Source organism: Pteropus vampyrus, unplaced genomic scaffold (genome assembly GCF_000151845.1).
Source record: "Pteropus vampyrus isolate Shadow unplaced genomic scaffold, Pvam_2.0 Scaffold44, whole genome shotgun sequence".
In the NCBI taxonomy this organism is placed as follows: domain Eukaryota; kingdom Metazoa; phylum Chordata; class Mammalia; order Chiroptera; family Pteropodidae; genus Pteropus; species Pteropus vampyrus.
The window spans coordinates 7,881,436-7,909,162 of record NW_011888825.1 but is presented as its reverse complement, the minus strand read 5'-3'; the positions used below and the strand labels follow the sequence as shown (position 1 = coordinate 7,909,162).

Here is a 27,727-nt window from a genome sequence, read left to right as displayed (position 1 = left end):
TGACCGAGTGGACAAAGGTAAGGACCTTCCCAGGCATTAATGCATTTAAATGGCCAACCTGTACTGCCCCATATGCCAGATTAGGAACTCAGGCTGAAAAACTCAATAAAAGAGATAGAAAACAAAGGATACAGCAATAGTCCTGACGCTTGCAACGGATTGACAAGCTATGATATTGAGGGAACTGAGCCCTATTGTCGCTGGGAAGAGAACCATTTATTGGAATTTGCAATGGGACATTGCAGTAACTGAGGTGGATCAGTTACTTCACATCCATGGGTAGGGAGGAATTCATCAACTTGTGGTGGGGATCCTGTTATTCTAATGCAATCAGTACTCAAGGAGACACACTATACATAGATTGGATATGCACCATTAAAAGCGGAGAGAAAGTTGGGGTCCTGGTCTGGCATAATCGCCCTCCTATTCACCTTCTTATACCAGAGAGCACCACCTCCCCCAGCCAACATGTACGGTTTACATAGCCTGGCCAGGTTCCCAAGGCTGGAGCGACATTAATTTCAAAGATTAGAATTACAAGTATAATTCTCATAGAAGGAGAAGTGCTCCCAATTCAAGTCCCTACTAAATAAATTGTCTCTCTGACCTCAGACATCTGCTATTCCTGTGGCATCCAATTATAGGGGGATACCTGTGCCATTGTTCAAAATGAATGTTGTGTTTTTATACCAGATGAGTCTGCCAATATCTTCTCTTTACTAGTACACACATAAAAAAATAAGTGAATGCTTTAAGTGACCCTCCCCCAAGCACCGGTGCCCTATTAACACACTGGTGTGGGTCTTGAGGGGCATGGTGGAAAAACTGTTACTAATACTTGGAGTATTTCTTTTGTCTTTTTTCTTGTATTTGCCTATATTATTGCTATGGACTATCTCTCTGTGTGAATGAAGCCCCTTGCTGACCACTCGGGGTATATTGTGGAAGAGGGTGTGTGTGTGTGAGATTGTAAGAGCCAGTCATGAGGGGTGGAGTGTGGAAGAGAGACTGTTCTAAGACATGACCGCTGCCTTACCTATGAGCTGGATCCAAGCCAGAGGGGGAGATTGCTCCCCACAATCCCCCATTAGAGACTATCTGTTTGTAATGGATGTTTCCTTTCACATTAACAAGTACCCCTCCCCTGCCTCCCACTATGTCCTGACCTGGTCAAGCACATAATTTCCCAGACCTGACAGCATTCATAGACTAGTACCTACAACTACCACCCCCTTTACCCTGTGTAATTCTCTGGAGCCTGCCAAGCAGTACAGGAATCCACTTTGTCTTGTAGACACCCAAAACATGCTTTATATGTTAAGTTTCCTTTAATAAACTCTATTAATTACCAGACTGGAATGGCTAGCCTCTTCTATCTTCCCCTGCTCTCTGCTTATGGAGGTAGATTTTCAGTTCCAGGACCTATCCTTGGGTCTACGAGTACTAACAACATTGGGTAAGAAGACAGGCTCTTTACTAGATGGCCCTGTCATATAAAATGTATTTCTCCTCATGGTGCCTATATTGGCCTCATTTTCATTATTTAATGTCAGCTTCCTAAACATCTATTGCTGACCCAGTGGAAACCACTGAGAGAAAAAAAACGCTTTTGTGATTCTGAAGGGTTATTCGAAGTGTCCCTAAACTACTACTGAACTACACATTCTTCATAACTGCCTTACAAACCCCAAAACAAACTATAGCAGCAATCAATTTTGCATACACATTAAAAAGATATAATATGAATTGCCCAGTGGACATTCCAAGAATAAATGAGGAAAAACCCTCATTTACACTTTCCGGGGAATGAAGGTAAGTAAACTTCAGGTATAAGAAATGAATTCCCTATCTTATAGATATGTTCAATTTGTTCTACTGCTGGGAAATTTACAAATGGTTTGAAATAAAGACCATACCTTCCCCTGGATTTGTCCACAAGATTTTCTGGAGAGACCCTTGAACCTGGTCTCTGATGATGGACAGACTGAGACTGGGATTCTGGGCTGTAACGACTTGATGTTTTAGTCCTCACAGGTGTAGACACCAAAGCAGATGGTGAATTTTGGAATGCTGAAGTGGGAGGCTGCTGTGGAGGCTGTGAGGAAATTTGATTTCTAGCAAAATCTTGTGTGATAATTTGCTGTGAATGAGAAAAGAAGGACTTGGTTAAACCCACTGAGTACTTACAAAAAATATAACATAAAAACAGCTAGACATCTTTATTGCAATTCTATGTAAAATATGCTTTCTGCATGATAAAAAAAATTTTAATAAGAATAATGAAAAACTTACACAGATGTGATCAGCAAGTGTGATCAGTCGATGGGTCCTGGGCACTTGCCCCACCCCCTCAGCCTGTGAAGAAGGGGGCAGCTGCTGTTGTGGAGACAGCGATTCCTGCTGTGGTCGGAAGTGATGTAATGGTCCTTCATACTGTCTAGTGGCTTCATCTAATAGAGGAAAGACAGATGTCTTACTCCAGAAATGCTGTGCCTTTCACTCATTATCAAAAATTAAACACGACTCAGAGGAACATATGAAAGAGATGTGATACAAATCTCTAAATAGAATTCATAGCTTAATTTTGAAGAAAAAATATTTATTTACTGAATAAAGAAAGAAATCAGAGAGCTAATATAGAATAAAATTTTAAATCACAGGTGGTTAAATAAAATTAATATGAACTATTTTCTATATAATTAAAATATAAACAAGTAATCAAATAATAGCTTAAACCTAGTTTTATTAGTGCAGATTAAAACAAAAATAAAACAAGTTGTTTTTTAACATGTTCTGAACAGATAATAGAAGCAAATGATAAATGCAAATATGAAAACATAAACTGGTAGCTAAAAAGACATACTTTCTGCTTGATTTGCCTTAACAACCTCTGATTGATAGGCCTGTAGTTTCTCCTGGGGCGGTACAGGTGAACTGGCAGGGCTTATCACCTCAATAGCATCACTAGGTGTTTCATACCGGTGAGAAGATACTTCAAGAAAAGAAAACAATCTTATTTTAAAACAAATCCTATGAAAAGTTTCAAAACTGTAAGATCTTCAAACCTATTTGCATGTTTTCATTTTTTATTCTCCGAAATGTTCCATGGCACCCAGGTTATTAATAAAAAAATAATGAGCTCAATGGACTGGTTATCAAAGGTCCAGAAGTGCTTCCTCGGTGTTCCTAATCTTGGTAGGATACAGAGTTTTCTGGAATTTTGAGGGCTCTAAGACCTTTAGGTGAGGCAGAATAAAGAATAGATTTGTGACATTCTCTTGGGAGCTGGAAAAGAAAATCACCAGGAAACATTCATCAGAACAAATTCAATAAATGAGAGAGTAGATCTCAATAGTTCATTGTTTCCAATAATTTCAATTCTGTGAGACAGTAAGCTCTTAAACAAACTTTGAGGCTACAAAGCTGCTTCATTACCATGATGATTTTAAAGCTATGGATTAAGTAACTATATAATTATTTTCTCAAATCACTGTAGTATTGCTGACAAAAATTACTCTAAACAATTTTTTAGCACCATGTTACATTGTGAAAACTGACAGAAATGGTAGGGATATCTGAAGGGAAATAAATTCACTCTGTTGGCAGAAAGGGAGGATGCCCCTCTAAGATGCAGTTTCTAAGGAAACTGAGGGTCTATGCACTACAGGTCCAGGCAGCTTTTCACAGTCCTGCCATACCTCAGAGCTGAGAACAGGAGAGAGGCAGATGTAAAACCTCCTACTCAGGAACTTTGACTTTAGAGTACTCTTTGCATCTTCAGGATGCAGCAAGGAACCTGAGATAACTGTCAGAGGCCCAAAGGGTATATGACCCTGGTGGATTGGCAAATACGATCACTCAATGGGTCTTGGACACAAGTACAGAAGGTGAGAATGAACTCTACTACCAGGCCACCACCTGTTCCTCCAGTACTCAACTGCACAGCCCTTTCCTCCTACCCCTCACCAAGTCATGGAGGTTGCAATTACCTCGATTCTAGTATGCTCAGAAGAATAGAAACCTGATAATTGGGATAGAAACTATCTTTGGGGAAGTAAAATAAATCACTATATTCAAAGAAATTTAAACTACTTTGCAATTTTTATATCCACTGGTACTCATCACTGTTTAGGTACTCAACATCCTAAATCTACTTAGCACATCCAATACAGAGTCAATGGAAAGTCTGATGGTAAACTGTATTCACATTGCTCTGAAAGCCTTAAGGGTAGAGGGCAAGACTCTGCTTCATCTTTGGGGGAGGGAGGCTCTGAATTGAAAAACTGAAAACCACAATGAATAACTGTAAATAGCTTGTGGGCTTCATGAAAGTAATTTACACAATGATAAAAAAAAAAAAAAAGCATATATATCCACACTCAGGAACATGAACACTCAGAAAAGAAGCTAGACTTTCTATTTTCAGACCTTCTGAAAGTCAAACTCCTATAGCAAGATTTGGTTTGGATGCAAACTGAAAAGAAGTGTTAACCAGTGATTAGGGAACCATGTGCTACAGCATTCAATAAGCCACAGGCTGGGGTCGCCATGTGTCCTGGTGACTTCTCTCCTAAGGGCCTATTCATGTAACTACAGATCTTCCTCACCTAGCAATTTCTGTATAACACCTATTTTAAGGATTTCCATTATCCCAGGCTAAAGGAAGTCTTTTGTCTACACAACTATCAAGCTCCCCTCATCTCTCCAAAGACGCATGTTGCATGCTGGTGCATGAGAAATCATTTCTTTCATTATCTCCAACTCTACTAATCTCATTAATAGAAACAGAGATGGCTACATATGGTTAAATCGCTTCAAGTATTAGCAGATATTTATCTGAATACCACCTTGTTTCTTCAGGAATTCTATACAGAATTTAGGCGATAGTTAAAAATAAATTTAAAGCAACTTTTCTAGCATTTTACTGCAGATTTATGAATTCTTACGGACTACAGGGTAGACATCAAAGTGATTAACAGGGCTTGATCAAAATCCACCTTGCAAGAAAGGTGCAATGTAAATACCAATTACCAAAAATAGGTGGTCTCACTTATTAGAACTCTATACCTTAGAAAAAGGATATTAAGAGGCTTTGGGGGTATCAGCCTATACACTGAACCACATCCCAGAAAACACTGCTTGAGAAATTAGGCCTCACAGCAGAGAGCTTGATGATATATCTATCTACCACCTTTCATATGCCTGAAAATGTCAATAAGCCCTGCCCTCTATCTATTTACTTTACAACTTTAACTCTGTAAAGAGCAGACTTTTCTCATGGAAAATACCTTGACAGGTGTACCTAAAGAAACTCTGATATTTAAATAATTATTAAAATAGGAGACATTTTTGTACTACTAACGCACAAAACCTATTACATTTACTATCAAGACTAAGATTTTCTTTATACAATATTGTTCTGCTTTGCCTAAAGAATAAAGTAATTCTTTACTCAGAAATCACATTGCAAAACTGAGATTGAAATACATACAGCTACTAGAAGAGTCTGAACTTTGAGAGCCACGTTCCCTTGCATCCTTGTCCGAGGCAATTTGCCGGGTGATGATCACGTCTATGAAGTTAGCTGCAGTAATGGTAGTCTTCCCTCGGGTCCTTAGCTCTTCCTCATATCTGGATTTTGGAGGAGGCCCTTTATCTTTCCCAGCCTCAGAATAAACTACTGAAGAATGAGGCTGGGGCTTGCCACTTGGAAAGGCTGAAGAAGTGTACAGACACTGAACAGATCTCTTCTCCACCTCCAGGGTTTTCTGCTCTAGCTGCTGCTGTTCACTAACTGCTGCTGACCTGCTTCTCAAATTTTCTTCTAACCTGGCAGCTTCATGCTTACTCTCTTTTGTTTTGGAAACATCCATCTGGGGAGCAGAAGCTGCGGCATCCACAAGAGCAGCCAGGGCATCTGCAGCAGTGTTGTAACGGGAAGCTGGCAAGCCTTGGCTTATTGAAGGGCCCCCAGCGGGCAGCGGCCTGTAAATAAAACCAAACCACAACTCCGTGAAAGGGAGACTCCATACTTTAGGGTGTGGTGGGGAGATGAAAGGACAAACTGCAACAACAAAAATATGTTGGGTGGGTAGTACATTATTACTAAAACTACTGCAGTCACAAGCTAAAAAATGTGTATTAAAGAGACTGGCATCTTTTTGTCAATATATATACAATAGACTTACATGATTCGTAGCTGAGCACTTGGATCCAAGGGTGTAATTACACTGGTTCCATTGGTTCCCTGGAAAACACTAGGTCTCTGCTGCAATATGGTCTCCTGAGCTCTTACTGAAGGGGATGGGGAACGAACATATCCATGACTGCCAGGTCGGCCAGGCTGCTCTGAGCCTGCAGGGGGGCACGCACACACACACATACACACACACACAAAAAGATAAGCCATCAAGGAAGAAGCTAGAGATAGCAAAATTTAAGGATTGTTAATTTCTTAATATTCCCAAAAAGAAAAAAGGAAAATGAAATAAGAAACCTGATATTACACTTTCTAAAGTGTAATATAAAAATATGTTCTATAAGAGTTTCTTAAACATGCAAGAAAACCACACTAGTAACTTGAAACAAAAATGCCAGTTATCATTTACTGTCATTGCCATTTTTGTGACAAGTTTCTATCTTGATTCCAGAAGAGAAACAAAAATAATACCAATACTGAAGTATTAAAATAAATCAGGTAAGTTCATCTCTCAAGATTTTTCCTCAAACTCTAGTATGTTTATCATTTCCCAAATCAAATTTGGTATAACTTTCTAAGTATTATAACAAAAATAATATAGTACTGCTACCCCAGGGTTTGAGACTATTTCATTCATCCACAGTTCTTGCTCCAGTTCTTTACTGCCCTCCACAGGTAACTGTCTTTCTCAGCGAGCTCTCTTTTGACATGAAATCATTCACACTACCCTTCCCAAAAGTACAGCTCCACTAACTACTCTTCAACATTTGAGATGTTTTTTGTTCACTTAAGCTCAGCTCTCCCATAACACAGCCACAACTTGGCCTTGGTCAAAACTACTTTTTTACTCGGAAGATCTCAAATTCTCATATTTCTTCTTTAATCACTTTCTTCTCTAACCCCTCTTGTTCTATGCCCTCTGTCTGACTTTCTAACTTGTTCTTTGCCCTCATTTAAGAACTAGCAGTTTTAGTATACATCCCTATTCTCACAGCAGGTACCACCTAGGGCAGCCTTTTCAGCAATTTTCTCCTTTCTGACAATTATCAGTTTGTGTAAGTATAAGGGGCATAATCTTAGAAGTGAAATTGCTATTTAAATTTTTATATCTCTGAAAAGGCTATCCCCATTTACACTACTATTGCCAATGTCTGATGTAGAAAAATGGTATTTTATCATGTTAAATCTGCATGTGAGACCACAAACATTTTTAAAATTTACAAAGTAATGATGACCGTAAACGTTTTTATTTAATTGTATACAAAGTATCATGAATTACAGAGATAAACTAAAAAATAAGTTATCACTTGTATTCAGCTTTAAATTAAATCAACTTCCATGTTTTTAGACAATCAACATAAAATCAATATTATAGGGCTACCTCATAATTCATTAAATGTTTCCTATCATCAGACACTCAGTGATGTTTTTATTACATGTACACAGTGGGTTACATCAAAATATTTTTAGGCTTTGCAGCCACTGAATTGTTTAAGATAAATCCTCACAAATGACAGTACTAATGAAACATGATGGCTAGTTTTTAGGCTCCATCTCTACAGTGCCATCACTTTGATTTTATAGGGTTTGTCTCCCATGACCACATAAATGTGACAACCTCCTTGTACTGTGCCCTTCAGTTCTGCAGCAACCTCTCTGACCACATCTGTCTGGCTCCCTTTGCCGCCACTTATAACATTCCTCCCAGTAACATCTAAGGGTTGACAAATGTTCCAAAAACACGTAAGATTAAGTATGTCCAAAATAAAAATCACTCTCTTTGCTTTCACTAATCCTGCTCAATCTTAAGTGCAGATAATCTTGTTTCTCATCTCTTCTTTACTCTCCATATCTAGTTATTAAGTCCTTTTGAATTACCTTAACAGCATTCTTCCAAGCAGTTCCTTTCTGGCCATTGCCAGTGTCAACATATCTTAAGCTCCATTAGAACACATATGAACTGACAGTCTTACTGTCCTCCCGGCACCAGCCCGTACCTACCTATAGGGTTCTAATCCATCTCATGCCACCTTTGTGTAAATGTCCCTCTGATCAAGTCACCTACTTCCTACACCAAATGGCAGCATTTCACTTATTCGAAACATCACACAACCTTCTAACCATGTTTTCCATTCTTTCTTTAAATTTCAGCTCAACAACACATACATCTTCATGTCTATTAGCCTTTTGTTTGGGCTGCTTTCAGCTACAATTAGCTCTACATCCAGTATCTTTAGGCCCAACTATAGCTAATTGCTAGGGCCAAATCATCCTGAAAACTTCATTTTCCTGTTTAAAATTCGTCTCTGCACCATTTCAACTTTTATATTACTTTCAACATGTATACTTCACTTAAAGCATGTAATTACTTTCTCTCTTCTAATTCTTATTTGCAAGAACATCTTAGCACCCCCTATGACATTATGCACAATGCCCCATCACATTAGATTACTAAGAAATATCCACAGAATGAAAAAAGCCAACCCATTCACCTGGCCGAAGGTAGAGGTCTGAGGAAGCTGCAGCAATTCGTTCCCGCTCCTTCTCCCGCTCCCTTTCACGTTCTCTTTCAGCACTTGCAGCTGCCGCAAGATGTGTTGAGTGTCCTGTAAAACACATAAATTTGCAACTTAAAGACAAAAATATCAACTTATCAGGTATATCAAACAATTTTTAAATTCTTAAGTGACTAAAAATTTTCAAACAGTTTCAAATTTGAGATCTAGGAAGTTTGTTTTATTGTCTTGGATGACAACTGGAGCATAATACAAGCTTTTAGGATATTTCTAGAGTATCTAGTAACAGATGGCATACAGGAACTATTACTAAATATTACATGAAAAACAGGAGACCAAATGAGAAAAAAGTGCCCAAAATACCTTCAAAGGCTATGCTGTAAACACTTGAGTACGGTGGTCATATCAGAGAGGTGTGTGACTGTGGGCTCTTACCTGGAGACATAGAAGCAGAGTTGTATGGCCTGGGAGGGAAAGTAATCTGTGTACCAGGAATATAAGTGATTCTGTCCATAGGAGGAGTACTTGTTCCCCCTGGATGAGGCACTAAAATTGCTGGTGGCATATTGGTCAGGTCAATGATTCCTGCTCAAAAGACAAATACAATGAAATTATGTTAAATTTAAGTGTTATTGTAAAGACACAGAACTGTATGTGGCAATTATTTTTTAGTTTATCTCTATAATTCAATGATACTTTGTATATGGTATAAATAAAAATGTTTATGGTCATCATTACTTTATAAGACCTTCTTTAAATCTAGAGAAGGATATGAAATACTCTGCTCCATACCAGTAACCTAAAAGCACGGACTTAAAAGAGAGACAGAAAACCGGTAAAAAAAAATTATTCTAAATACATGGCACAATGATTTGGTTTAGTTTTTTCAGTGTTCACCAAAACACCCCATCTCAAGACATTACTTTGGTGCCTTCAAAGGTTAAAGGTTATAGAAAGAAGGATACAGCCTTCTTTACTTTTTTTCCATCTTTCATTCAACAAATATTTATTGAATACCTAGGAAATCCTGGGTACACATAATAAGTGCTATAAAATCTGAACGGCAAAGACACAGACCCCTTGTCGCTGGGTACGGAAGACCCAGCTGCTGCTCTCGTGGGGAGAGTCCTCTGGCCACATCTGGGCGCAAATTCACTTGCATCTGCTGTGAGGTAATGTAATCATTTAGTATTGTCTGCCTTGTGTTCTCCATTGCATAAAGCTGATATTGACTTGGGTAACCTGGAGTTGGTGAGAGCTGTCTTTGAAACAGGTAAGCAGCAGCAGCTGATTGAGAGGATGAGAGAAAGGTATTTCATTTAGTCTAGGTTAAAATTAATTTGCTAAACATCACCCACAAAAAGAGTAAGGAAAAAACAATTTGTTGATCTAATGTGTACATGCAACTTTTATTTAACATGGAAGGTGGGGGGCGGGTGCTACAGGGATTAAGGTGGATTCATTTTAACCTTGATATATTAGCAATATTAATATATATAATGTCAGATATAATGGAAAAGGGGAAGGAGAAACTAAATAAAATGAGTATTAACCTTTTTACCAGAATAGTAGCTTAAAAAATTCAAGTAGCTTCACTTTCAATATTTGCCATGTAACTGTATTATTTTCACCTAAAGTCTCCAAGAGTGATTTAAAAATGAAATTATTTTTGTAGTTCTGATTATCCAATACAACCAAGTGGAAATATATGTGAAAACACTTTGTGACAAATAGCAACTTTACTTCCCTGGGGGTGAAAATGATTAGCTTATAAGCATTTAATTACTGCATGTGTTTAGAGCATAGATAAACACTTTTTCTCTAAAGGGCTAGATGGCAAATATTTTAGGCTTTGTAGACCATATAGTCTCTGTGGCACCAAATCAACTCTGCCACTGCAGCCACAGGTATAAACAAGTGGGTGTGGCTATGTGCTAATAAAACTTTATTTACACAAACAAGCAGCAGCAGAATTTGGCCTCTAGGCAGTAGTCTGGCAACCCTAGGTTAGAGCATGACACAAGATACTAGGAAGAGGTAGGTATGGTAAAAAGTACAAGATAATGTCTCTATCCTTAAAATAGTTGTAATCCAGCAAAAGCTCAAAAATGACAAGCAAATGAAACTGCTATAAAATAAAGGACTATAATAAAAACTAAATAAAAGTATAAACATTCGACAAGTTTTCTGGAATGTTTGCTTCCCCTACATCTAGAACTCCAGTGAGGTAAGTCTGTCAGGGGACTCTGTGAGAAATTCCACCTAAGTTCTGGACAGTCTCTGAAGGACTAGGTGTGAACTCCTCTGAAACTTAATGTTCTCAAGTAACAAACAATTCGATGGCAGCGTTATAGCTTTCAATAAAACACTTTATACACATACCTTGCTACTATAAAATATAAACAACTCTCAGAAATCTTAGCATACTGGTAATGAAAATTGCTTCCCTAAAGACCAAGGTGAAACACAATGTTCTGTGTCCCAATTTCAACCTGAAAGAAAGATGGTAATAAGCAAACAGAAGAGCTATGACCAGAAAACATAACTGAGTGAGTCTGAGCAGGCAAGAGGAGCAGGGACTGGAACCTCTGAGGGCAGGGTGGATTCTGCACAGCAGGTGAGTCATGACAGACAACCCAGTAGAGATTCTCCACAGACCTGCTGGCGGAGGGACCTGCGGACCTGATGATGGGACTCTTCCCTTTGCAGAACACTCTGCCCCACCCCTGGTGAGCAGCATCATTGTGTCCAGTGCAGACTGCTCTGTAGAAAACCTGCATACCTCTGCACCTACCAGAATTGTTTATAGTCAGTGGTGTCTGTTTGAAAATTCCTTCTAGTTATATTTGCTACTGTAATTATGTAACTTAATGAAATGATCTAGAGAAGGATGAAAAGAAGAATGAAAAGAGTGATTTTTCTCTGGAAATTAAGTTGACTGTTTTGGAAAGACTCAATACAGAAGCTGAATCAGGTATGGATTAGACTATTTTAAAAGTTGGGGGGAAATCTAAAATGATTGTGTTTAGACTGATGTAAAATGTCTCTAAATTTTAGCTTCACTTAAAAAAACTAAACCTGGAAATGTAAGTATCGTTTATAAAAGAAAGACAATGGTAAAGTTTAATCAGTGAACCTTGGCCTTAGATAAGAACACTAGTAAATGAATGTCTATGTTAAAAATTAAAATGTTTAAGGTATGCCTGTGCCATTTAAAAATAACTTTTACATTAAGCTATGTGTTCAACAGCTTAAGCAAATGCCATAGAGGGCTTTTCATATACTTATTACTTTTAGTTCTTTAAGGGATACTGGCATTATTTTTTTTCCTAATTTGGATGCTGGTAACATGGGGATATACGGATGGCGAAAATTCAAAGCTGTATGCTAATGATATGTGCAATTATCTGCATATTGTTAAACTTTCTCTTTATTAAAGTACAAGTCAAACAGGTATATTATTTCTTTGCCATAAATTAGCACTACACACTGTGCTTACCGGGGTCCAGAGCCCTGTGAAATGGCATGGCTGGATCCAAATGTGTAGGAAGATGGCTCCGATAAACCTCTCCTGCGGTGCTGCCCCTATGATGGGGATCAAAAGGGCTGTGGCTTACTACAGGGTCCACTCCAGGCACTGGAGATTTCGCTGGCATACTTTCTCTCTGGGTAGGAGTCAGTGTCGATTTTCTTTCATGATTGGTAGACTTGCTAGAAGAAATTGTAACTGGAAAAAAAAAGAGCCAACAAAAAAAATTCTTAAGAAAACTTGCTAAGTATGATATTTATTCATTTCTCAACATCTCAGGTATAGACTATAGACATATAATATTTTGATCTTCCCTGTCCACTAAAAATTTAAAGTTCACTTTTACAAAATATGCAAATGTAACATCTAGCAGATTTTGAGATTTATAGATTATCATCTTTTAGATCATAGCACTAGTGTTTTATGACCTAATGTTAAGTTAAAATGAAGTTTAACACTCCTCTTTAAATCTCATTTTGTTTTCTGTATGACTTTAACACTCTCAATTCTTTTGATCTCACATGTATCAAGTCTCAATTTCCTCTCCTTGTATTACCCAACCTCCTTGCTGCCCATCAGTCACTAAGTTATACAGTAGTCCCCCCAATCTTTTTTCTTTTTTTTTTCTTCTGCATTCCATGATTTCAGTTAACTGTGGTCAACTGCAGTCCAAAAATATTTAAGTGGAAAATTCCAGAAATAAACAATTCATTAAGTTTTAAATTGTGCACCATTTTAAATCTCGTGCCCTTCAGTTCTGTCTCCACGCTGTATGCCCTACCCACCCATTAGTCTTTTAGTAGCAATCTTGGGTTATCAGATCAACTGTCATACTGCAGTGCTTGTGTTCATGTAACCTTTATTTTACTTATTAATGGCCTCAAAGCACAAGAGCAGTGATGCTGACAATTTAGATATGCTAAAGAGAAGATGTAAACTGCTCCCTTTATGTGAAAAGGTATATATATATATAGGGGAAAACATACTATCGATAAAGTTCACTATTATCTGAGGTTTCAGGCATCCAATGGGGGTCTTGGAACATATCTCCCATGGATAAGGGAGGAACAACTGTACTATTTTTACTTGTTCTGTACTTCCATGAAGACTTTCTCATTACCTCACCAACATCGATCTCCTTCCTACTCCAGCCTTTTCTTTTCTAAATGATATTCATAAAGGTTAGATCCTCCCATCAATGCAAACATTTACTGGCTTTCGCACTCAATTGTTTTAATAACTGTGATAAAACACTGCAATATGTGATTTATAAGAAATAAACATGTGGCTTTCATCCACAATTTCTGACTCACAGCTCCCAAGACCCTTGAAATTTCCTAAGTGTTGAGATGAAGGTGTCTTTTGTTGTGTTAATGAGGTGACTTTTGGATCTAAGGGTGGGGTTGGTTGCTAGGTGAACCAATCATGTGATTAGAGGGGTAGAACCTTCAATCCTAGGACATGACCTCCAAAAAGGGAAGAGGAGCTGAAGGCTGAATTCAATTGGCAATAGTTAGTGATTCAATCATGACTATATAATGAAGCCTTCATAAAAACCAAAAGGACTTTCTTCAGAGAGCTTCCTGGTTGGTGAGTGACCTAGGTGTTGGGGAGAGTGGAGCCTGTAGGGCGTGGAAGTTCTGCGCCCCTTCCCACATACATTGCCCTATGCATAATTCCATCTGGCTGCTCCTGCATCGTTTTTAATAAACCGGTGACCTAGTAAGTAAAATGTTCCTTCGAACTCTGTGAGTCGTAGCAAATTAATCAAACCCAAGGAGAGGGTCGTGGGAACCTCTGATTTATAGCCAGTTGGTCAAAAGTACAGGTAATGATCTGGACTAGTGACTGGCATCCTGAGTTGGAAGGTGTCACTGGAATCTCCAATCTGCAGCCAGTTGGTCAGAGCACAGGGAACAGCCTGATTGGCATCCGAAGTTGATGGACTGGGAGTTGGGGTACACAGTCTTGTAGGCTGAACCTTGAACCCTTAACCAGTGGAATCTGGTGTTATCTCTGGGTAGGCAGTGTTGGAACTGAACTGAATTCTAGTTACCCTACTGATGTCTGAGAAATGTTTGTTGGTGTGGGGAATATCCCACCACTACCACATTGGAAACTAGGTCTCGGAATATCCAAAGAAATACACAGAACATAAAATTTACCATTCTAGCCATTTTTTAAATTATTTATTTTCGCCTTTAAATTTATTTATTTATTTTTTATGGTGATACTGGTTAACAAAATCCAGTAAGTTTTAGCTGTACATTTTAACAGTACGGCATATATATTTTCATTGTGTTTACCTCCCATAGTTAGAGTTCTTTCTGTCACCACATATTTGACCCCTTTTACTCCCCATTCTAGCCATTTTAAAGGGGACAATTCAGTGGCATTAATACACTCACAATGTTGTACAACCATCATTATCATCTATATGATATTTTGATATCAACTTTACCATGGTCAAACAAATCTGCCTGTCACAACCAAGAAATCATACTGGTTTTTTACATCCCCTTCTAAGCCCCAATTTATTCAAATATGGAGTGCCTTTTCCTTCTGCAGAGCGATTCTTCTCCTTCAAAACTAGAGCCAAAAAAGTTTTGGATTCTCCACCCTACCCCTAAGTAGGCATTTCCCTTTTCTTCTCCTTCCATGCTACTCCTCTCCCACACTTCTCATCTTTACAATTCTAGCAGTGTCCAGCCTTGGACCCTGCACATGAGTCCTCAATAAATCATGTATTGCAATAAAATTTTAAATGGTACGTGGATACATTTTTAAGGGCCTGAGAATTGTTTCAGGGACCTCCTGAAACAATTACCTTACTGATGTACCCACCAATAACAATAATAGTTCACATTTATTGAGTCCTTCAAGCATACCAGGAACTATTCTTTTAAAGTCTTGTAAACACATTATCACTTCATTTTATCTGTGCAACAATGCAGCGAGGTTGGTCTTAATAATACATTGCTACTTTATGGATGAGGAAACTAAAGCGTAGAAAAATTTGGTAACTTGTCCAGGTTCATGCAGGAAGAACATTATTAATTCAAGCCTAAATAGTCTTGCTCCAGACCCTAAACTTTCAACTACCACACCAAATTGCTGCTGAAAAAAACAAATGTGAAAACTGACTTCCAGAAAACCTCACAGAATTAGCTGAAAAAAGCCATTCTAAGCCTATACTTACTCTAGAGCATTTCTGGACTCCACCACAGTCTGCACTTGATTACAATATTAGGTATTTTACCTATAATTATGCCTACCTTTAATCTGGTAGCACTCCATAACTCTAGCATCAAGCACAACCTACAGATCCTGCTTCATTGTAAAGCTAACAATTCAACATCTGCTACTTGCCAGACATAAAAAGGCGCAATAAAAATAATCAGACAAGAATACAAAAATTACATACCATCGGAAGTTCTGTTCATCATGGGTGAGCCTCTGGACATGGTGTTTTGATAACTCACAGGTGTTCGCCGTGCACTGGTGTCGTCATAAATCCCTGGGCTCAGCTGTGCTTTGGGAGCGTCATGAAGTGTTGACCTAAGAACTGAGGGGCCAGAGCTTACCACTGATGTGTGCCGGGAACGCACTGGCTCGCCTGCTTTCACATCCTCATATTTTCCCCGTTCTACCACTTTTATGTTCTCCGGCACAATTTCCAGTGAAGGTATTCCACGGGCTAGTTTGCTGGGCCCCGTGATTAAGGATTTGACATTGTGTTTGATGGCAGACTGACCTGAGTTGCTGTCAAACTTTATTGGTGTACCCTAAAGAGCAAGAAACAAACATTACAGGTAGCCCAAAGCATGTGAATATTTTCCCATCTCAGGTCTATATTTGGCACATGGCAATTATAGTTCGCCGTAGTAATCTTTATTTTCTGTGTGGATGTCTCAATTACAAGCCCACCAATCCTGAGTTGCATCGTTTCCCACATTATTCACTCCACACTATGGCCACAAGAAAAACTAATGATAAAACATATATAAACTTTCATGTTTATTTCCAAGATATGTGATAGCATAAGAACTACTTATAATTATTAAATTACACTTTTAAAAATACGCCATAAATATCACAGTCTAAAGAAGAATGGCCAACAAAAAGAACCACAATCTAGTTACCTGGGAGATAGAGCCCTCAATTATTGGCCTTGTGCTCTGGACCACTTCTGGAGTTTTTCGGCTTTCCTGAGTTAAAATATCTTGCCGTGGAATCTCATGAATGGAACGCCCCATTTCTTTGATGGTGGTAATGCCATCATATGGTTTTCCTTTAGTAATGGCACCTTCAAATGCTCGTATGGGAGGACTCTCCCTCTTAATCTGTTTGGGATACTTAAGGCCATCTTCAAAGCTTTCAGTTGTTGCTCTTGGTGTGCCTTCGAAAGAGAATTCAGGAAACATGCTTATTAAAATAATGCTGATGGTTGCCACAATAATGCCACTGAAATATATACTTAAAAATTGTTAAAACAGTAAATTCTGTTACATATTTTAACACAATTAAAAAAAATTAATGCCTTGCCACCTTGCGGTTTCTAATCGATTTTCTGTTTACAACAGAACTTTAAATAAATATTCATCAGTCATTACTTTTTTAGAGTTTTCAAGATTTAATACATCATTTATCACAATCACAGAATGGTTCTTACATAATGAAGATGTCTGTATATTCAAAGATTAGGCAACTATCATTTTCAAATTAAGTATATAGCTCAGAAATAATATTTATAATCAAGCCTATGTATCTTATATTTCAAAAGAGAATATCTTAAAATATCTTAAAAGCAGGTTTCATGCACTGCAAATTAATGTCAAACTATTTTGCCAGTGAGGCAGTCATGAATAAAAGCCAAAACCAACAAAAAGTTTACCCTGCATTATGGAACCAGACAGCACAGTCCTTTCTTTGAGGTCAGAATGGGGGCTCCCCCTGGGTAATGCTCGGCATATCAGCCCTTCCAAAACAAGAAAGCAATTCAAGAATTAAACATAATGTGTAGGTAAATTCACATATACTTTATATTGTTCTTAGAGTATATATTTTCTATAAAAGCACTATAGAGAAAAGGATTATCATTTTAAATTTGTGGACTATTAAGATTGTCATGGAAAAAATAAAAGTTGAAAGTACCCATCATAACATCATCTGTTCTTTTTGAAAGGTTTTCCTAAACAGAAAATGGCCACAGGCGACATCTGTTATAGGTCAAAAAGGAAAGATACTTTCAAAACTAAATTTTAAATCTCAATGTTTCTTTATCAAGGTAAGAGAAAATACAAAGGGACTGGACATCATTGTTTAGCTTTGAAATATATCTGGGAGAAAGGGAAAGCAGGAAAAACAGATATCTCAAAAACAGATGAGACATGCAAATAAAAATTAAAAAGTTGTAAACAACCTCTTAATCAGTTTCACTTTACATTGCTGATAAATCTGAATCAAGGATTGGAAATAACCACATCCATTTACCTTAAAGTAAAGGGAAGTGGGATTTTTGTTTGTTTGTTTTTAATACAGAGAAAATCCAGCTCTTAGAAAATTACACACCACTTCTAAGATTTAAGAGTCCTCACCCTGTTTTTAGTACTTCATCTAGATTAAACAGTTGAGGCAGGTTAAGATTTAAAGGAAGTGAGTCACTAATGGAATAAAATCACATCTATCATTTACCGAATGCATATCATATGTTTAGCACACTTTGGATATCTATCTCTAATCCTTACACAATGTACCTCTACAATCTCTTAATTTACAGAAGAAACAGGCAGAGAGAAATTCACCAAGAAAGGATGAAGCTTGAATTCAAATACATGTCTTTGCTCTATCCACTACACCACTTTGTCTGCCTCACAATAAAAAGAGTTCTCATAATGAATTTTAGATTTTTAAACTCACTTCATAGTTATCTACGATGTGACCGATTATGTTTAATTTTGATGTACCTCCACTGTCATGTACCATTTGATTTACATGTAGATATGAATATAAATTTAAATGTACATTAATGTTTCATATTAATATATTAGCTACATTATGTATTATACATATTAATGTTTCATTTGTATATTAATAAAAATTTCAGGTAGAAACAACAGAGATTGAATACAATCTAATCCAACAATGCAAATTTACCATACAAAATTAAATGTATCTAAACAATGTTCTGGAAACATTTTACCCTCTAATGGTGCTGATACAGGAGACTCCCTCAATGACAACCCTTGCTTTATATTTCCTTCCACTGATTCATAGCTTCTTTTTAAGCTGATTTCATGAGCTGTTCTCGGACTCCTTGTCCCTTCTCGGGCATTCTTAATATCTGCAGAATATACAAACAAGAATTATTCAGAGCCTAGGGCCTATTGTACAGTAGTTATCATAATTTCATAGTGTATCTTATAAAAATAATAATATAAAACTAGTCTTAACCTACAATACACATCTTTACATATGATATTTATAAAAAGTGTTTTCATTCATTTAAATATGAGTTCCAGGAATAAACTAGGCTTATGGATAAGGTTAACAAATTAAGTCCCTTTACTCATGAAACTTATCCAACAGTGGCAATTACAGAAAAATTAATAAATAATTACTATAAAGTGCAATAAGTACTATGAAAAGAGAAGCACAAAGTGCTGTGATAATGCTGGAAAGGAACTCAAACTCTTAAAGGTACCAATGAGGCTGCCTAGAAAAAGTAATGTTTAAACTGAGAAGTGAAGGATAAATAAGAGTTGTTTAAATCACAAGTAAAGGGAAGAAGAGGGTACAGGCCAAAGGAATAATGCGCACAGAGACCCCAAGGCAAGACAGAGTAAGGTACATTAGAAGAACTTAAATTCAATTAATGGCCAGTGTGTACAAAGAGGTGGGAGGAATAGTGTAGGGAGAATAAGCGAAAGGGGGCTAAAGAAAAAAAGTGAGAAGGAAACAATCTAAAGAGATAAGTTGGAAGCAGATCATGAAAGGGTGATTAAGTCAAGGTAAGGGGCTTATGATGATCTTTCTTAAAGGCAATGGAGAATCAAGAAGGAAGTGACATGATGAACAGTTCTGACTATGGGTTAAAACTGAAGGCAGGGAAATCAGTTAGGCAGCTGCCAAGTTATCCAGATGAAAGATGATGGTAACATTGGAGCATAAACAAAAATGAATGGATTCCAGAGTCTTTTAAGAAAAAGAACAGAAACAACTTAGTGACTGATTGAATGTGGAAAGCTTCAGAAGGAGGAGTCAAAGATGACATCCAGACTTCTGACTTAGGCAATGTTTCTTACCCCAGAAACAAAATGTAAACTAATATATACCAGAAATGTTAAATGAAGGAGGCTGGAAATAAGAAAGTTAGCACGTATTTTGCATTAGGCACTGTGTGCTCACATACTTTACTTCTTTGTAGTCAGAGAGAAATGTAAGCATGACTAATGACTACTCAGATCACCAAACAGTTGCAAATGAGAACTCTAAACCAGTTCATCACTTGGCTTTTATACCATAACTGAGTCATTCTTATAATATTATTGAGAAAGTATAACTTAAGAATATATCTAGAGAAATGGTTTCATATAAACATTAAATAGTTATATTTAAGGAGAATTTAAACTTAATACTCTTTCCAGGATTATCAGACTATTATCGACTCCCTAATTCTTAACTCATAAAACAGAAATCCACTTAAAATAAAAGTGAATGTATAAGCAGCTGTTTTGGGATGGAAGGCTCTGTAGACGTCAATTGTGTCCAATTGTTCTAATGTGTCATTTAAAGATGTTATTTCCTTACTGATTTTCTGTTTGGATGATCTGTCCATACCCGACAGTGGGGTATGTAGGTCCCCTACTATGATAGTGTTTTGGTCTCTTTCTCCCTTTAGTTCTGTTAGTAATTGCTTTACATATTTCAGGCCTCCCTGATTGGGAGCACAGATAGTAATAAGTGTTATGTCTCCTTGGTGCATGATTCTCTTTATCATTATGAAGTGTCCCTCAGTATCTTTCTTTACCTTTTTTAGTTTGAAGTGCTCTGGATATAAAATCAACATTCAAAAATCCATAGTGTTCCTATACTCTAATAATGAAGCATCAGAAAAAGAAGTGGAAAAAATAATTCCTTTTGTGATTGCAACAAAAAGAATAAAATACTTAGGAATAAATTTAATGAAACATGTGAAGGACCTATATAATGAAAACTATAAGATCTTATTAAAAGAAATTGAAGAAGATACAAAGAAATGGAAAGATATTCCATGTTCTTAGATTGGAAGAATCAACATACTTAAAATGATCATATTACCTAAAGTATACAGATTTAATGCAATCCCCATCAAAATCTCATTGGCATTTTTTAAAGAAATGGAACAAAAATTCATCAGATTTGTATGGAAGCACAAAAGACCCCGAATTGCCAAAGCCATCCTGAGAAAAAAGAACCAGGCTGGAGGCATCATTCTGCCCAACTTCAAATTATACTACAAAGCAACAGTAATCAAAATGGCATGCTATTGGCAGAAAAGCAGATACATGGACCAGTGGAACAGAATCGTGAGTCCAAAAGTAAACCCATATTTATATGGGCAAATAATTTTCGACAAAGAAGCCAAAAACATATAGTGGAGAAAGAAAAGCCTCTTCAGTTAATGGTGCTGGGAAAACTGGAAAGTCATTTGCAAAGGAATGAAATTAGGCTGTTGTCTATCACCACACATCAAAATGAACTCAAAATGGATTAAGGACATGAATATAAGACTTGAAACAATAAAATGCATAGAAGAAAACATAAGAATGAAACTCAAGGACTTTGGACTTAAAGAGGATTTTATGAATTTGACCTCAAAAGCAAGGGAAGTAAAAGCAAAAATAAAGGAATGAGACTACATAAAACTAAAAAGCTTCTGCTCAGCAAAAGAAATCATCAACAAGGTAAAGAGAGAACCATCCGAATGGAAAAATATATTTGCAAGCAACACCTCCGATAAGGGCCTAATATCCAAAATATACAAAGAACTCATACAATTCAATAACAAAAAAAACCCAAGTGATCCAATCGAAAAACGGGCAGAGGACCTGAACAGACATTTCTCTCTAGAGGATAAATAGCCAACAAATATATGAAAAGATGCTCATCATCACTAGCTATTAGGGAAATGCCAATCAAAACCACAATGAGATACCATCTCACACCTGTAAGAATAGCTATAATCAACAGGACAAGTAATAATGTTAATGTTGGAGAGGATGCAGAGAAAAAGGAACCCTCATACACTGCTGGTGGGACTGCAAATTGGTACAGCCACTATGGAAAACAGTGTGGAAGTTCCTCAAAAAACTAAGAATTGATCTACCATATGGTCCAGCAATCCTTCTACTGGGTATTTACCCCAAAGACTTGAAAACTCATATCTGAAAAGATATTTGCACACTGATGTTCATAGCAGCATTATTCACAGTGGCCAGAACATGGAAGCAACCAAAGTGTCTTATGATAGATGATTGGCTAAAGAAGCTGTGGTATATGTATACAATGGAATATTACTCAGCCATAAGAAGAGATGAAATACTGCCATTTGTGATAGCATGGATGGACCTCGAGATAATCATACTAAGCGAAATAAGCTAGACAGAAAAAGTTGAAAATCACATGATATCAGTTATATGTGAGATATAAACCAAAAAGCAACAAATGAGCAGAACAAACAGAGACTCATGGACATGGACTATAGGCTAGTGGTTACCAGAGGACTATAGACTAGTGGTTACCAGAGGACTAGAAACTAGTGGTTACTATTGGGGTAGGGGAGAAGGGGGAGGAAATGAGGTAAAGGGGGTCAAATACAGGGTTTAGGGGGAGGGTGAAGTGAGTAAAGGGGATCAAATATATGGCAGCTGAAGGAAACTGGTTTTGGGCAGTAAACACACAATAGAATATACATATGTCAAATGATAATGTACACTTGAAAATTATATAATTGTAATAACCAATGTTATCCCAATAAACAATTAAAATTTAAATAAATAAACAAACCACACTGCCATGCATATCTTTGTAAAAAAATAAATGAATAAATGATAAATAAAAGTGATTCTATTAAAGTTAACAAAAATTCTTTTCTTAGGCTAAATCGACTGATCGCAGTTGATGAAGTTAGCTATCACTTACAAGACATTTACTATGAACTCTGCACTCTCAATCACTTTTCATTGACTGTCTCAGTTAATTTTTCACAAATGTTTCACCCCCTTTAAGGAGAGGAAATTTGGGCTCAAGGAAGGAAAACTAATTTCCCTAAAGCAAGTATATGGGGAACCAGAGCCCATGTTTTTAGTCATACTTTATAGTATTGTCTTCAGAGTACAGATGCAATACTTACTATCATAAGATAAGATGTGTCCACTTTTGCCTTCATAAATAACATGGCCTTTGGATGATGCAGCTTCCTCTCTGCCTTTCTCAGGACTGCTCTCTTCAATGGGTATTCTAGAAATGGATCCTTTCACCAAAGCCTCAGTTGGTATGCCAGCCTGGGACAGAGCTGGGGTACCCTGCATCAAATTGAACACAAAAAGAGTCACTTGAGTTTAGAGGAAACCAAGACACTCAAAAAAATTTAACCTACTACACTGAGTCAGATCAACCATATCTTCAAAGAAGAAAAGATAAACACATAAAAGAAAGTCAGACATTAAGTTTTTATAAACATAAAGAAATACCGTATCTTCATCCTTGAACCTTGACACACAAAACTTCTTAAAATGCTGATAGGTATACAATTTGAATCAGCTTTCCCACCATGAAGTCAAATCTCTATGAAGGCACTTAAGTCACAGGAACAAAGTTTGTCTTAAGGCCTAAAATCATACAAATGTAATAAAGCTATTTCAAAATTTCTAATAAAGCAGGGTCGGGCCTGGTTAGTACTTGGATGGGAGACCACCTAGGAAGACCAGGTGCTGTAGGTGTAAAAAAATAAAAAATAAGGGAGGATTGTAAGCTGACAAGGTCCTTGTAATCTGTGAGGTCAACCAAAGGTTGCCTTGCAAAAAAAAAAACAAAAAACCTAATAAAAATAAGACAATAAATTTTTAAATTTAGAGTACCATAACTTTCTCTCATAATGATAAAAGATTAAAAGAACTTTCAATTACTAAACTGTCTGCTGAGTTATAGACCTCTGGTCATCAATAAGAGGAGAAGAGAAACTCAGATGCCTCCATTTTATAATATGGATTCAGTTTAGGTCATATCATCTGAATTATCACCATTATTAGTCCTCTTCTGGGTTGCCTATGACCATGGTTCATTTCGCCTTTCCTTGAAACAGTAAATACTTCCCTTCAAGGAAAATCAGTCATGAAATCTAACATGTAGAATACTTTGTACATGTGAATTGCTTGGGCTGAAATGAAAGTGGGAGGCCCAGACCTAGCCCACTCACACATTTAGAGTCCCCAAAACTGTAGAGAGGACAATCTGCAACCACATGCTTACAGCAGGGATGATGAGACCAATACATTTACCGGTTAAGTGAGCTCAGTGATAAACATCTGGAAATCTGTAATATCCACTTAGGAAGTGCTCATGTCATATGGACAGACTAACTGGAAAATAAACAGATAAGGCTTGGCTTCATTTGACCTAGTTTATTTTGTCTTCCTACCCACAGTTTGAATATTAGAGCAAAAATGAAAAAGAAAAAATAATATGCAGAGGCCATTTATTTTTCTTCTGTCTATATGAAAGTGCTTACTCTGCAAACTAATTTCAGGAGAACATATACTTTGGTCAAATGTGGAAGGAGAGATCTGAGAGTTAGTATTTAACTTTCTAGATCACTATATGCCATATACTATAAAACATATCTAGGGAAGAATCACTGGAGAATCTTGTTAAAATGGAGATTGATTCAACAGGTCTGGAGTGGGGACTGAGATTTCTGCATTATTTTAACAAGCTCCCAGGTGATGCTGATGTTCTGTGGCACAAACTACACTTGATCAGCAAGGTTCTCAAACAGGCAAGCAGCAGAATCACTGAAGGGCTGGAAAATCCAGATTGCTAGGCCCCGCCCCCATGGATGAGACTTCAGTACACCCTGGGTAGGGCCTGAGCATTTATATCTCTAACAATTTCTCAGTGATACTGATGGTGCTGGTCTGGGGACTAGACTTTTAACAAGCACTGTCCTAGGGAACGTGAACAAACAACAAAGAAGAGGAATAGAACAGAAAATCTGTGACCGGTACAACATGCAAAAGCATAAAATTCTATTTATAATGATTTCCCCAATTTTACATTTCAAACTAAAATTAACATCCAACTGAGGAAACAAAAGACCTTTTATTAATCAAAACTGGTAATGGATTTAGCCTAAAATTGGAAGAAGATACTTGTTTTTTTGGTGCCTTTGTCAATGTCATCTATATTTCCTAGATTCTACCAAGGCAGCTTACAAACTGAGACTACAGACCTTCTTTTTCAGAAGGGACAAAAGCAAGCAAATAATTTATAATGATTTTCTTCTCAATTTCTATTTAAGCTGAACAAGTGGTAAAAGCTTTGCCAGGAAGACAGTGAGAGCTGCATCAATTAGAACTTGTTTCTTCTGCCAATTTTCAAACAATTGACTTTTCAAATGAACCACAGTATAGATAATACAGCTTGTGATCAAAATAATCACATTAATGTCTTTATGCAGTCAGTTTACGGATCTGAGATTTATCATCAATGAGACCCAGTCCCATAACCCAGAACAACAAAAAACAATCACAAAACTATATTGCTGGAACAGCTGAAGTCCTTGAGACTTCCCCTCTAGTGCTCCCATTAGCTATTGTTCAGTATATTAGGAATGACCGTAATTAACCTGAGTGATAGAGCCCCGCAAGGATGGGATGCTTTCCACAGAAATTTTGCTGGTTGGAGTTCCCCGAGTTATACTTCCTTCTTGAATGGCTCCTGTAGTACCTGAATTAAAAAAAAAAAAAAAATCATTAGCAAAATACATACCCTATCCCTACAAAGAAAATAAACAAACAAAAAAATAAGGAGATAAGAAGAAAAGGAAATAGCAGTACAAAAAGAATAGTTTTTGTTTTATTGAAATGTGCTTTTAAAATATGACAGTTATTACAAAGGACTGCTGAAATATGGAATTTCAAAATTTTAAATTAATATATATATGGAAAGAAAACTTAAATTTAGAATTTAAAGGCTCTAACTTAAAAACCCACCATTGAAACATATTAATGACTTACTTTAATAAATTTATTGGGGACAAAAGTTTAACATTTCTGCCGAACAGCATATTTTACCTCTGACCACTCCTTCATGTTGTGCCCTGACCAATAAACCCTCAGGTTGTGAGTTTTGGCTTCGGGGAGAAAATTCTTCTTGCTTGATGTAGGGCACAGTAGCTATAGACCAAAGCAAGAGAAACATGAAGAGATTAAAGGTTGAATTACTGACTATGATGCTACAAATGCAGAAACATTATGAGTATTTACTCACTGACCTGATTTGGCAGATTCCTGTTGCCGCGGCAGTCCAAGAGAGATAGAGCCCACTGAGGGCTTGGCTGTTTCTTGAGTGTAGGAAGCCTGATTATGAGAAGTCAAATAAGTGCCAGGTGTACCCTAAAAATAATTTCAAAAGACTAAAATAACATTGTCTTTTCACAATCAATTACAAAGTTAATGTTCACGTTTCTCTTTATAAAAATTTACAGCCCCTGTACCCCAAATTAAGAATAGGTATTTGTAAAGCAAGAAAATCCTTATATAGTCAATTAATATAAGCTTATGTAGTCAATTAATAAAAATCCCAACTAATAAAATTATCAAAATGGTCAATTTAAAGAATGGTTAATAAATTTAGACTTATACGGTCAATTAACCTACACTTACATGGTCAATTAATCTATGTCAATCGAGGCAAGAATATCCAATGAGGAAAAGACAATTTCTTCAATAAATGGTGCTGGGAAAACTGGACAGATACATGCAAAAAATTGAAACTAGACTACTTTCTTATACCATATGTAAGAATAAACTCGAAATGGATTAAAGACTTAAATGTAAGACTGAAACCATAAAAATCCTAGAAGAAAACATAGTAAATTCTTTGACATCAGTGTTAGCAGTATTTTTTTGGATATGCTTCCTCAGGCAAGGGCAACAAAAGCAAAAATTAACAAATGGGACTACAGCAAACTAAAAAGCTTTTGCATATTGAAGAAAACCATCAACAAAACAAAAAAGCAACCTACTGAATGTGAGAAAAGATTTGCAAATGATGTATCCCAAAAGGAGTTAATATCCAAAATACATAGAACGCTCATACAATTCAACATCAAAAAAAACAAACAATCTAATAAAAACATGGGCAGAGGATCTGAAGAGACATTTCTCCAAAGACAAAGATGCCCAACAGACACATGAAAAGATGCTCAACATCACTCATCATCAGGGAAAAGCAAATCAAAACCACAATGAGATGTCACCTCACACTTCTCAGAATGGCTATATCAAAAAGAAATAACGAGTGTTGGCAAGGATGTGGAGAAAAGAGAATTCTTGAGCACTATTGGTGGGACTGTAAATGGTGTAGCCACTATGGAAAACAGTATGGAGCTTCCCCAAAGAATGAAAAATAGTACTATCATGTCACAACAATTCCTCTCCTGAGCATTTATCCGAAGAAAATGAAAACACTAATTAGAAAAGATATATGCAATATTACAATAGCCAAGATATGGAAACAACCTAGATGTCCATCAACAGCTGATATATAAAAATGATATGGTGTCTTTGTGTGCGCATGCACATGTGCCCGTGCATGCGCACACACACATACATACATACACATACACACATATATGCTGGAATATTACTCAACCATAAAAAAGAATGAAATCTTGCCATTCGCAACAACATGGATACACTTAGAGGGTATCAGGCTAAGCAAAATAAGTCAAGACCGAGAAAGACAAATATGATTTGCTTTTATATGTAGAATTCGCTTATATGTGAAATCTAAAAAACAAAATAAATGAACTAATAAAACAGAAACAGACTCAGAGACAGAGACAAACTAATGGTTGCCACTGGGGAGAGAGGCAAGGGGAAGGGCAAAAAATGTGAAAGGGATTGAGAGGTACAAATTTCTAGTTATAAAACAAATAAGTCATGGGGATTTAATATATACATAGGGAATACAGTCAATAATGTAATAAACTTTGGAGAGTGACAGATTGTTACTAGACTTATAGTGGTGATCCCTTCTAAAGGTGTATAAATGCTGAATCACTATGTTGTACACCTGAAACTAATATTTTATACCAACTATAATTTAATAATAAAAAAATTCTTGTCATAGATTGCTTAAATTGAAAAAATTTTTAAAGGGACAGTTATATCTTCTGAAATTACCAAAAATTTCATGCAGATATTATTATATTACATA

At 36.7% G+C, this 27,727-nt stretch overlaps 1 protein-coding gene across 23 annotated transcripts in view; it reads right to left on the bottom strand.

Annotated features, from left to right (window-relative positions):
- Nucleotides 1-27,727, bottom strand: part of NCOR1 (nuclear receptor corepressor 1) — a 174,125-nt gene that overhangs the window by 17,726 nt on the left and 128,672 nt on the right. For 20 of the 23 annotated variants that reach the window (XM_023529976.1, XM_011359005.2, XM_011359008.2 and 17 more), the window contains 17 exons: nt 25,779-25,899; nt 25,579-25,680; nt 25,131-25,231; nt 22,638-22,809; nt 18,447-18,587; nt 17,139-17,222; nt 16,387-16,643; nt 15,669-16,029; nt 12,215-12,442; nt 9,793-10,002; nt 9,151-9,300; nt 8,692-8,805; nt 6,189-6,354; nt 5,492-5,985; nt 2,864-2,992; nt 2,293-2,450; nt 1,917-2,140 (listed from right to left, as the gene is read on the bottom strand). In XM_023529976.1, coding sequence (XP_023385744.1) covers nt 1,917-2,140; nt 2,293-2,450; nt 2,864-2,992; nt 5,492-5,985; nt 6,189-6,354; nt 8,692-8,805; nt 9,151-9,300; nt 9,793-10,002; nt 12,215-12,442; nt 15,669-16,029; nt 16,387-16,643; nt 17,139-17,222; nt 18,447-18,587; nt 22,638-22,809; nt 25,131-25,231; nt 25,579-25,680; nt 25,779-25,899 — 3,212 coding nt within the window. The remainder of the gene's footprint in view (nt 1-1,916; nt 2,141-2,292; nt 2,451-2,863; nt 2,993-5,491; nt 5,986-6,188; nt 6,355-8,691; nt 8,806-9,150; nt 9,301-9,792; nt 10,003-12,214; nt 12,443-15,668; nt 16,030-16,386; nt 16,644-17,138; nt 17,223-18,446; nt 18,588-22,637; nt 22,810-25,130; nt 25,232-25,578; nt 25,681-25,778; nt 25,900-27,727) is intronic. The other 3 variants (XM_023529989.1, XM_011359017.2, XM_023529981.1) reach the window with 2 other exon arrangements.